The sequence below is a fragment of the Lathyrus oleraceus genome, chromosome 7 (assembly GCF_024323335.1).
Source record: "Lathyrus oleraceus cultivar Zhongwan6 chromosome 7, CAAS_Psat_ZW6_1.0, whole genome shotgun sequence".
Classification (NCBI taxonomy): domain Eukaryota; kingdom Viridiplantae; phylum Streptophyta; class Magnoliopsida; order Fabales; family Fabaceae; genus Lathyrus; species Lathyrus oleraceus.
This window is the reverse complement of record NC_066585.1, coordinates 109,307,198-109,319,894: the sequence shown is the minus strand read 5'-3', so window position 1 is coordinate 109,319,894 and position 12,697 is coordinate 109,307,198. Positions and strand designations below refer to the sequence as shown.

Genomic DNA, 12,697 nt, shown 5'->3' with positions numbered 1-12,697 from the left:
AAAAGAAAAGTGTCGATGTTGAACATATTGATTCAGTCATATCTCAAACAATACGGACCAAAAGTGTATCAAAGTCAAATTCAAAATGTTGAGATTAATGATCATTATAATGAATGTGATTATTAGCCATTAGTCATGATAGTATATGAAAAGTCATTTAAGTAGCTAAATGGATTATTTGAAAAGCTTATAATGCATTAATCTCAAAGTACTAAAGTCACATTAATTCAAAGAGGCGATTCTTGTAAAATAATATTAATGCTATATAAAACTCCAGAATCATAAGCTCAATCTTGACCAAATAAGCTCATGTATAATAAACAACTTAATTAAGGGATTCTCATAAAGGAGAGTCCACTACAAATAGCTTGACCAAGTTTTATGTCATTTAACTAGTCATTACAAAGGTTCAGTCGATTTGGAATCAATAAAACTATAGGATAAAATATGCTTCAAGTTTTTCATAACTAACCTTTTGGCACCATCACTCTCCATCACAATACAAATACATCAAAGACTTTCTACAAAAAAAGCCAACATGAGCAACGCCAATCCAATAAATTATCATTAAATCAATATATGAAGAATATTCATAAAATATCATTCATCCACAATTGGTAAAAAATGAAACACTACTGCAAAAATCAATGTGACAGAATCATACTCAGCTAAAATGTATGCTTTCTCGTACCCTAGAAACCTACTTTGATCAGATGTCTGCAAGATCAATAAAACTTTAGTATAAGATAGGCTTCAAGGGTATGATGATTCCCAAAGAGTAAAGTAGTATTTATAGGTCCAATTCAACTTTTTCATAACCAACCCTTTTAGCACCATCAATCTGTAACAATACAAATACATCAAAGACTTTCTACAAAATTCCAACATGACCAATTCCAACCCCATAAATTATCATTCAATCAGTATATGGAGAATATTCATAAATTATCATTTCGTGGGCATTTTGTAAAAAATGAAACGCAACTACAAAAATAAATGTGACAGAATCATACTTTCAGCTAAAATGTATGCTTTCTTGTGCCAACACAAAGAAATGATTTGATGACATTGATTCATCAAACATTTTTAATAACAGATTGAAAGTGCTTCTTAAATCTCTCGGATACTAATTATTATTTTGTAGATAAACAAATGTAGTTATCTTTGTATTTTATCCAACACCCAATTTTGAACATGGGTCTTGTAACTCTTTTAAGTCTTAACACAAACATATTGAGCTACACAATTCTCTCTACTTTATTGAAAATACTTTATTGTTAACCAATGGCTTTCCCTTTCTTTACATTATAATTTAAGGTGTTTGCTACGTCAAACACCCCCAGCCATTTAAATAAATTGATTATAATTAATAGCATTAGCAACCTTAAGAATTAAATTTGCAGCAGTGCCTAACCTTGGCAGAAACTATTGGACTGACAAGACATTGGTTCCAAGATAGCTTTGCATCTTTCTGCTTGCTCCGCCCCAACTTTAGTTACCGAGACACTGTATAGAAAGCAAAGCTAAATCCCACTTTCTGCATTCCAAGTACTAAGATCACACCTTAAATTAATCACTTTCTTTAATAAAGTTATTAACTAATTTTTTACTGTAGTTGCTTTGGTGAAATCATCAGCACCATCTGACAAAACATGATACGCAACCGAAAAACCAACTTCAACACAAGTCGGAGTCGGAGTTAATGTTTTACATAGTTTGATGATAATGTAGTGGAGTAGAATAAGGTAGTTAGTATTCATTCGGCTGATGAAAGCTCTCAATATGAAACACATGAATAGGGAAGTTAAAATTCATTGCAAATACCAATTTTCGATTCAACTAAAAGTAAGAAGGAATGAAAAATCCAATCCAATAATAAGAGCCAAAGTGAACCTGTAATGCTTGAATTTGGTCGGTTTCAAGTGGAGAAAAAAAAAGCAGTAGTAAATAGAGTGGGAAGTACATTGCTAACTACTAATAGTAGTTGAGTCCCACATCGAAAGAATATGAAAGGTATTGAGAGAAGCAAGAGTATAAAATAACTTGAATACCGACATTGCAACATACTTACCTGGATGGGGTCAATGGTTGATCTTGAAGGACCATGGCCTAGGAGAGTAACCTCCATTGCACTTAGGAGGGGTGCTATCCTAAGGTCTACCCAAGTGGTGGAACCTACATCATAATTTGTTGCAGTGGGGGCCTGCGTTCGCGCGGCCCTCTCTTATTCTAATATCAAATTTTGAGGAATAATTTCTCCTTATATAATTATATAGATTGTAATCTCTTATATTTCATATCAATCTAAGTTTATTTTCAATTTAGAAGTGACAGTCCAGGATGGTGCCTCCACCAAACCAATCTGCCATGTTCTGTCACGTTTGTGTTGCAGATTTTAATTCGGGAGATGTAGTTGCTCGTAATGTGTTAAAGGCAAAGTGGGATATATTGGCAGGCTCAGTAGACGTCTGATCCTTCCACGGCCAGGATGGTGCAGCCACAATCCTAAATTGTCAAGCCTTATCCCATATGGGTCACATCACCTTGGTGCTCCCATATGGGTCTAAATGGATATTCTGGCCAATGTGTGACTTAATGGATATAAATTTGTATAATATTAAGATGGAACATGGTTCTTTAAATGGCTTACTTTGAACTCAACACTCCCCAACTATTTTTGACATGTTATAACATTAATCATTGAAAACATGCGGTTGAGGGATTTAATCCACATATATAGAGAGTGATTTAATCTATTCAAAAAGTTATACACAGACTAAATACCCTAAAAAAATGATCCAAAACCAATGACAGAGTAATGGAATGCAGCACTTACAATTTGTAAAGTAAACAACCATATATACCTGGTTTAGCTTAGAGTGACAACAAGTCACATTATAACTTGCCACTGCTGCTTCATCAAGCTCTGGTTTTGTTCCCAAAACTGACTCAGATTTCTATAATGCTTTCTCGTACTTAGCATTCCTTAGGAATTTAAACAAGTAATGGACATTAGGATTATCAGGAAGATATCATTAATTCATTCAATCCATCTAGATATACTCCTAAAAAATGGATGCTTCGCAATTATAGCCTTTTCTGTCTCAAACAAACATTGCAAATTAAAACTACATATAAAATTGCCATGTCCGTCTTGTCTTTACAAGAATAAAAAGAGTCAGTGACAACTCTATCAATTTGCTACTCCTTTTACCCGGGAACTCTAAGAGTCCCTCAACACTAAGGGATACAAACCTGCTAAAAAACAGATAGCTAAATAAAGTTTACCAATGAAGTTGTTATTCAGTGCAAGTTGAATAAAAAATTAACACTTTGGTTAATTAAAGCTGTAATAATTTGATTCTTCTGCCACAAAAAGTAACTCTCATTTTTATATAAAAAATAGTTTTCAACCGAACTAACAATTCAACAAAAAAAAGGAGAAGAATTGGCAGGTAACATTTAAAGAAGCATCTTTCCACACTAAAACCTTTGTTAAGCACGGTACTACAAAATGAAACATTATAAGTCATCAAACTAATAAAAATGTAGTTTTTGCTGTCAATATTTTTCAACAATGGCAGAACTTGCTCTAAAATGTCAATGTCTTGATGTCTAATCACTAACTGAATTTTTGGCTCCATGGGCCCTCTTAAGAAAGGCTTACACCCAAGGTTGTTTCTGTGTATATGCATTTAGCTTCCTTGGTTGTCTTGATGTATTTCATAATTATGAACAAATGGGTTTTGTTTATAGCATTTCAAAAAACACTGGATTCAGTCAACTTTGCATATATGAAATCAATTTGAGCAGAAAATAAATTTGAAGTATAGAATCTCCCTCTTGGTTTAATTAATGTTACATAAGAGCAAGCTACATCATACTTGTGTTGACAAGAACACTAGTAGACTTCTAATTATTGTATTAATGTCCCACATCACCAAGTTAGCAAAGAAGAAGAAACTATGACAGATATAAAAGACATAATAAGCATGTCTTTCAACTCATACCTTTCTCGGCCTTTTGGCTAAGATCAAGTGTAGTATCTGTTCTTATCAGTTTAATATCTGATATGTGAGTCATTGACTCACACGATATTAAATTTATTTCTTGAGGGGGAGAGTACACTACAATAGCTTGCTATTGGGTCTCTTGTGTGTCACCTTTGTATTGCACTATTGCATTGGCTTGGCACACCCCACCAAACCTAGTTCAAATTTATGTTCTTCATTTCTCCTAACTGTTATACTTTTACTATATTGTATATTGGATAATATCTTACGATGTAGTATTATGTAAATTAAGGATCATGATGATTTTAAATCAAAGAAATTTAAGTTAAAACATACACATTTTTTAGAAGTTCCAAGGCTAGACATACAAATCCCAATTGAATCCAAAAAGTACTCTGTGAAAATAAGGAAACGGATTCAATGCATAATCCCAAGCCAATAAAAAGCACGTGACTTGAGAAATACAACCAATACAATGTTGTAGATACCTCAATACTTTTATGCTGCATTTGTAGTTCCAGAATGCAATTTTGGATTTGTAGTTCTTGCAAATATGAAATTGCAATTTTGGATTTGTATTTCTTGTAAATATGAAATCGCACAATGGACAGAGTCATGCATCTTGGAGCATATGATCAAGATCCGATGCCTCACATCCAACCTTGTATAACAGATTCGATTACAAAATCTAAATGCATACCATCTGATAATTAATTCTACAATTTTGTATGACTGGGTGAGATGAGGGATTTCCTTATTACAAGGGGTTTGAATCCACAAATGCTTATAATAAGATGTCACAAATAATGATTATATAAATAAAACATGAGATATTTTTAAAACTAAAAACAGTTTACTGAAATTTCTTATTGAAAGCATTATCAAAACATACCTGGAGCAATATAACCATGTGTGACAATTTTTGCCTCACAATCTTCATCAAACAAGATGCTGCTATGAATAACAGGTGGAGAACATTCATGGTGCAAATAGCAAATCCCAGTTGCACCTCCCAATGCAATCTTCATCCAAATGACTATTACATTAGCATCAGTATCCACTTGGTGAAAAGATGTTGTTTGTTTTTTAGTTCCTTTTGACATTTTTGTAACTTGTTTGCTCTTCGAATCCTAAAGTTTCTACGCATCAAAACCACGACGATGAGGATAACAACAACCAACAACCTTACATATTTATAACCAAAGAGAATTCTTCAATGACCATGATCTTTATCACAAATATTCAAATCAGAATTTATTGAAATTTTTGGAATTTTCTCAACACATGAACCTTTATTTCCAACAAAAACAGCACTGTGGATGTTGAACATTTCGATTCAGTCAATCTCAAACATCCAAATTAGGCCTCCATAGAACCAAAAAAGTAATGGTCCAGAGGCTAGGCTCGACAGATGTTGTGGACTGAGGAAGCAGTGGCCCGTGATCCCTCCACTGTCAGGAGTAGGAAGTGTTCGTTGCTCTGTGAAACCAGCCTCACGCTGTACCCTCCTGTCTAAGACACATAATACCCGTGCCTTCGCACAAGTCCCATGGGTCAACTCGCAACTTGGAGCGGGCAGGCCAACATGGTGCAACCACCAGACCAACCTATTAAGCCTTAGCCATGTTCCATCACCTTGGTGCCCCCACATGGGTCACAAGCTGGCGCTACTCAGCTCGGCAAACAAACTAGCATGTCAGACATTTATAAACACTTGCATGTGTAATATTGTAGCCAATGTGGGACTTAAAGGATATAAATTTGTATAGTACATACTATTAAGATGGAACATGTTATAAAACTAATCATTGAAAGATGCGGTTGAAAAGGTTTCTCAAATGGCTTACTTTGTACTCGGCACTCCCCAACTACTTTTGACATGTTATAACACTAATCATTGAAAAGATGTGGTTGAGGGATTTAATCTACATATATAAAGGAATTACTGGACACTCAAAAAAATGATCCAAAACCAATGACCGGAATGCAGTACATACAATTTGTAAATGTCGTAAAATACCTGAAGATTTGGGACATAGAGATTATCTTTGTATTTGACTCGAGATGAATCTTCTAGACTCGACGCACCACCAACCACGCCAGGAGCTAACATGGCATACCCTGCTGGGTTAGCAAAGTTTCCAAATCCTGTAGGATTTCCAGCAGGAACAGGTTTGAACTATTGAACTCCGTATTTAAGGTTATTGGCATTAAGATGGAACCGCCTCTAGGCATCAATACATAGTTTCCATTCGTAGGATGAGGATAGGGAGCACTGTTTGAGTATCCCGGCACAGTCATGTGCGGTACATAGACTGTAGATAGAAACTGACGATAGGGGCATACGATTAGCATAATGTGAAAGATGAACTTGTGGATACATCTGTGCAACTTGATGTTGTTGTTGTTGCACCATGGCAATTGTGGATGTGGGAACATTGTTTGCAGCGTGGGAGTTCAAAACCTGATATGGCCATAGTATGTTAAAATGAAGTAAGAATCAAAGGAATTAGGTAAGTGACGAAAAGACCAACAAAAACACTGCCAGCTTGAGAGTAACAACAAGCAACATTATTACCTGCCACTGCTGCTTCATTAGGCTCTAATTTTGTTCCCAAAACTGACTCAAATTTCTCTAATGCTTCCTCGTACTTCACATTCCTTAGGAATTTAAACAGGAAAGTAACGTACATTAGGATTATCAGGAAGATACCATTAATTCTTGTCATTCTAATCTAGATATAGTCCTGGCAAATTGGATGCTTTGAAATTAAAGCTTTTTTTGCCTCAAACTAGGTGTTGCAGATTACAATTTCATATAAAAATGTCATGTCTATCTTGTCGTTACAAGAACAAAATCACCAATCCTTTATTTCTTATTTTAATATGCAATTGAATAATAAAGGGAAAATATTAAATATTTACTTAATCCAGCACAACATTATGGTTTTTGTATGTTTACATGATTATATGTTGCAAACCAAATCTCGTAGAATGCCCAATAATGTTATATGTGAAATAACAGTACTTAATCTCTATAGCAGATTAAACAAAATACTTCAATTCTGAATTGCCATGGATAAGATAAATGAAGGAAAACTGTTAAGGGCAGAAAGAAAACGATTTTCTGAGTCGGGGGAGTCTTACTTGTATAGTCGTAAGCCTTCTCTCAAATCATTTTCCCAACGCTCATTCAATTCTCTTTTCCTTACAAGATTGAAGAATGAAAACGGTTGTAACCCCACATGGAAATGCAGTAGTGACCACAATCATAAGCTCAACCTTGATCAAATAAGGCCTTATTTGGATAAACAACTTAATCAAGACCTTTATCATAAAATGCTTATGTATAAGCTATTCTCTATAACAAAAAGTAAACTAAAATCAAACAGTTATTATCGAAATTATTAGCTAATTAATAGGCTATGATGGAGAGTGTGTCGAAATCAGCTGAAAACAACTTGTGAAAATGTGATATATATAGTTTCCATAAACCCTTCGAAACAGTCATATTCAAATAGAATCCAAAGAAACCCTAAGCCTTTAATTCAAATAACTATGTTGAAGACGATATAAGTTACAACATCCCTACCTCATACTCTTCATCTTTCGATGCTTCAGATGAAGCTTTAACCACAAAAAGAAATGCTTTTGATTTTCAGAAATGGGTTTTTGAGAAACTATAACAGAAAAAAGGTTTCTGGAAGAAAAGAGCTTCATCTTTACCCGGGAAATTTTTATATTTTTTAGGTGATTTTTAATTAATTTATATTATTTATTTTAAGCTAATTATTTAATGATTTGTATTATCTTATTAATGGGGTGGTAATTGATTAAATTTTTGTTTAGTACTAATAAGTTAGGCATAGGATTGTAGGAGTGTATTACTATATTAATTTTTTGTCTAAATTATGAGAATATTATAAAATTATATTTCAGTACCATTAGTTTATTAAATTTTATGTCACTTTTTTATAATAGTTTATTTTAAAATCAATTAAAATTTATTTAAAGATATAGGTACCTAATCAAAATTTATGGACATAAAACATAAACGATTGCATTCATCTCAAAGACACCATCAAGAAATTGATAAAAAAAATTGAGTCAATATATCCAAGAAAACCAAAGCAAGGAAAATCGCTAGGGAGGAAAGGGATCCCTCATAGAATCCAAAAGACTGACATACCTTAAATTTTACATTAAATTTGAAACTGATTTGTAATTCTGCCAATGAACTATTGGAATTATATGGTACCCGCTCATGTGAATTGAACCCCCTCGTGCGAGATGGTCTTTGTTAACTGGTTGTTAATTAACTATTTATTCCATTTGTTTTAGCTGTTAATTTAATTACAAATTGTCGGTCATGCTGAGATGAGCTTCTAGCTCCAATTTGTCACGTTTTATACGGGCTGCTCTGAACATTTTGAGAGGATTTTGTTGCTGCAGGTGGTGATCGTTCGATGTCGGAGGGCATTATGGTGATGGTCAAACAAGGCCTTAGCTGCAGCAGGATGTGGTAAGTTTATGCCTTAGTAAGCTTGCACATGGCTTGGTATATCAGTGTCGAGGTTGTTAGGAAGTGTATGTGTTAGTTTTGCTACTGCTAGAAGTTAAACTTAACGTGAAATTGCTATATACGAAAGTGGAACCATGTGATAGAAATTGATATGAAAAGTCAGTTGATTTTGTTATGGATTTTGATTGTTAATTTGAAATTGGAATAGTGCAAGGTTTAATTTGGAAAAGTGGAATCAAGCTTGAAGAATGGAATAGACTTGAAGATCAATTTGAAATGATCTTATCGAATGTAATTTTGTGAATTTGGAAATGGATTTGAGTGTACATTTGGAAATGTTGGATTATTCATAATTGTAATGGAAATTTAATATTTGTAATGAAGTGTAATTGAATGTTGTCTGAAATGTAGATTAATGGGAAATTATGGAACTTTGAAGGTGTAATAAATTTGAACATGAACGTGTTAATAAATGAAAAGTTTTTGAATGGTATTGAATATCCTTTGGGAAATTAAAATGAATGTTTGAATGCCATTGATTTGAATTGGAATGTGTATGGACAATTTTGAATGAAGTGTAATGAATGATTTGAATAAAAATGAAAAATGATGTCCTACTTTCAAGAATCAAGTTTGAATCCAAGATATTTGGTTGAACCATGGGCTTGTATGGGGACAAAGAAACTTGGTCGAGTGTATCCCGAATCAATGACCGTATTCAACAATAAATCAATGGAACATGGAAACTATGCACCATGAATTAGTGAATGCACTATAAGAAATGAAGTAATTAACCATGAATAAAACTACCATCAACCACTATTGACTAGTAGGGTTTAAGTCTACCAGACCAATCATATGTATAAGGACAAATAAACAAACACCGAGGCTCCCAAAGCACACTCAAGAAAATGCTCCCTAAAAACTAGGGTTTCAAAGTCAATAGATAAGTCATGATTTCCAAAGTGGTCAAGCAAGCATCATCATTGAATCACAAATGTCAAGCAAAATGGACTAGGATGATCAGATTAACAATCAAAGAACCATCAACGGCATGGACCCAGAAAATTAGGGTTGCAAGCTAAAACAAAACATCATAACTCAAACAACAAGCCCAAACCCAATGACCTCCTAAAATTAGGGTTTAGGTACAAAGAGACACCATGATCCCACTTTAAGCCAAGACCTCAAGGAGTAGGATTTTCTCCCATATGATGAACCACACTCCAATACTCAGGTAAAACCCTAGTTTTAATTACCACCAGCTTTGAATCTATGAGATTGTGTTAATGTGAATACATGATGCATATGAATGAAGATGAATCTTAAGTCATGGTCAGATGAAAAGTGAAAAGGGGAGGACAAATTTTGGGATACGACAATGTTGAACATATTGATTCAGTCATATCTCAAACAATATAGACCAAAAGTGTATCAAAGTCATATTCAAAATCTTGAGATTTATGATCATTATAATGAATGTGAATATTTAGCCATTAGTGTAGGTGAAAAGTCATTTAAGTAGTTAATGGATTATTTGAAAAGCTTATAATGCATTATTAAAAGTAGTGCTACTTGTAAGAACTTGCTTTGAGCATGATATGATATCATTAATCTCAAAGTACTAAAGTCACATATATTTAAATAGGCGATTCTTGTAAAAATATTAATGCAATATAAAACTTCGGAATCATAAGCTCAATCTTGGCCAAATAAGTTCATGTATAGATAAACAATTTAATTAAGGGATTCTCATAAAAATGCTTGTGTTATAAGCTATTCTCTATAATAAGAGATAAACTAAATTTAAACTATTTTTATAAAACTATAAGCTATTTTATAAACTGTGATGGATAACATGTAAAAGAAAAGCTGAAAATAACATATAAACACAAAATATGCTAGTACATATCAAATAGTTAAACTGAGATAAATCAATTCAAACATACTCTAAGTTTGAAGATGATATGCTACTATTGATCGCAAAGATATACCAAACAACCACCTGACCCAACATCAATGAAGCTTTAACCACGAAAAGGAATAGTTTTGAAATTTTTGGTTTTGGAGTAACTACTAGTGGGAGTGCGAAGCTAAACACATTTGATTTTTGTTTTTAGCTCTTTGAATAAATTTGTGGAAACAAGAGCGACTGAGACTAACAACTCTCTCAGTTCTCTTTACCCACCAAATTTTATATATTTAGATTTTAAATCTATTTTTACAATTCTATAACAAATTATTTTAGATTTTTTTTAGATTTTTTGATAAATAATTTTTAAGTATAATATTGTAACACCTTAAACATTTTAAATATATTAAATATGTATTTTTAAATATTTTTTAATTTATTATTTATTCAACGGTTACTTACTCCCCCTTTCAATTGATGATATTCAATTTGTCAGGGTTATTTTTATGATAATGGTCCTAACTTCTTGTGATAGTCTATCTTATATAAGGATTAGATGAAGTACAACAAGACTTCACTTGTGACTAATAAATCATAGTTAATTAATTTTTTTGACTTATATCCTATCTTTCTCTTAGATCATAATGAACCAAATCTATAGTAGAATATCTATTAAATGAAAAAAATATATCGAGTTACACTCTTTAGTTAAATAATTCTTATAAATTAAAAAATGAAATATATGAATTAAATAAAAAATTATGTTTTTTATAACATATTTATCAAATATTGATTTATTTACTTTTATTATAATTATAAAAATGTGTAAAGAAATATTAATAAAGAGTACCACTTAAAGAAATAATAATAATATAAAAAATTACAATTAAAGATTTATTTTGAGATTTTTTATTTAAGAAAATGATCAATTACGCAAAATAACAATTCATTATTAATTTATTTATTTATTTTATATAGTTTGCCATATCCACCTTTTTGAATCTTTACAAAAAAATATTTCCAAATCTATGCAAGCTTGTGACAAATATTTATCAATTGACAATAATATGAAAACATAGGAGAATATTAATCATTCGCATAACTTCACCTTTTTAAATCTAATTTTTAAGTGAACAAATATTTTTGAAAAAATAATAATATTTTTTATGAAAAACTGTTGATTTATAAAATCAATTGTTATTTAAATTAATATATAAATAAATAGTGTCGTCAAATATTGAACCTTAAACCAGCAAAACACATTTATAATTCAACAACACGTACAAGTTGAGTCACCTCACTCGACCATAAAAAAAAATATAATTCACTATTAATGAATGACGAAAAAAAATAATAAATAATATAAAAATAGCATAAAATACTATCATTTTTGTTCTAGGTTGACCAGAATGGTCATGGACCGGCGATCAGAAGTGAGCATTGATTCACTTAAAATTGTTCATAGTCCAAAGAAACTACCATATGGAAGAGTATAAGAGACAAGGTCAGGATACAAAACGACTCCCCGCACACCCTCATAGAGAATAGCAGGTTGTTATTACAATTTCAAATGCAAATTTCACTCACTTTTCTCCTTCACATACTAACTTGAGTACTTGAGTGTTAACTTTGCATGTCATTCCTCCTTCTTCGCATATGAGGCTCAGGATTGTTGTTGTCCATCGCAACCATCAATTCTACAATCAATTTTGGTTCCATAATAAACAGTGGCGCCATCAATGAGAAACCTAGCTACTCATGTTGAACTAAATCAATACCAATAGTATAGATTCAAATGACATACAAATTTATTGAAGAAGAAACTCTCAAATGGCTTCAATGGTCTCCAAAAGCTCCAAAATCGCTCTTAAGCGTCACTTCAAGATCTTAGTAATTGAACCCCCTATTTTTTTCCTTTTTGAAACAGTCAAAAAAAAATGTGTGAGCAAAAATATGCAACGTGGACGCGTTGCACCATCATTACTTCAGGACCTAATATAAATCGTAGTAGTAATAAAATTACAGCAATAAGTAGGAATGATATAATTGGAGGATTCCTATCCACATAATGTAAGTTTGAACATGACTTTTTAAATGACTTACTTTGTACTCGGCACTCCCCACTAGTTTTACTAAGTTATAACACTGAAATCTAAAAATGATGTGTGGCCGGTGTTACAGCCATAGGCATGTAAGGATTCAATCAAGTAGCAGTTGACCAAAAGTACTCCCTCTATTTTCTATAAGAAA

The 12,697-nt window shown here is 32.4% G+C and overlaps 2 protein-coding genes and 2 non-coding genes across 20 annotated transcripts in view; 2 read left to right on the top strand and 2 right to left on the bottom strand.

Annotated features, from left to right (window-relative positions):
• Positions 1-12,697, bottom strand: part of LOC127108040 (uncharacterized) — a 172,663-nt gene that overhangs the window by 22,295 nt on the left and 137,671 nt on the right. For 3 of the 17 annotated variants that reach the window (XR_007795928.1, XR_007795940.1, XR_007795927.1), the window contains one exon: positions 473-521. The exons of 1 other annotated variant lie outside the window; for it this stretch is intronic. The gene's annotated coding sequence lies outside the window, so the exon portion shown is untranslated. Of the gene's footprint in view, positions 1-472; positions 522-664; positions 842-1,414; positions 3,065-3,087; positions 4,675-4,905; positions 5,681-6,033; positions 6,236-12,697 lie in introns of those variants that run through there. 13 more of the 17 variants (XR_007795921.1, XR_007795926.1, XR_007795930.1 and 10 more) reach the window with 12 other exon arrangements.
• LOC127108987 (U1 spliceosomal RNA) lies at positions 2,064-2,224 on the top strand. Its single transcript, XR_007796478.1, has one exon. It is a non-coding gene; the product is annotated as a U1 spliceosomal RNA (small nuclear RNA).
• On the top strand, positions 4,007-4,202 carry LOC127109706 (U2 spliceosomal RNA). Its single transcript, XR_007796975.1, has one exon. It is a non-coding gene; the product is annotated as a U2 spliceosomal RNA (small nuclear RNA).
• On the bottom strand, positions 6,236-7,733 carry LOC127108043 (uncharacterized). The gene is made up of 3 exons (XM_051045406.1): positions 7,606-7,733; positions 6,592-6,674; positions 6,236-6,477 (listed from the first exon to the last, which is right to left on the bottom strand). Exons 1-3 carry the CDS (start codon positions 7,731-7,733, stop codon positions 6,362-6,364), a joined length of 327 nt encoding a protein of 108 aa, XP_050901363.1. The 3' UTR covers positions 6,236-6,361.

Coding starts and splice junctions, on each gene's coding strand:
- LOC127108043 (XM_051045406.1), bottom strand. CDS start 7,733: ATGAAGCTCTTTTCTTCCAGAAACCTTTTTTCTGTTATAGTTTCTCAA. Junction 6,675..7,605: donor CGAAAGATGAAGAGTATGAG/GTAGGGATGTTG, acceptor TAAATTCCTAAG/GAATGTGAAGTACGAGGAAG. Junction 6,478..6,591: donor TAATGAAGCAGCAGTGGCAG/GTAATAATGTTG, acceptor TGGCCATATCAG/GTTTTGAACTCCCACGCTGC.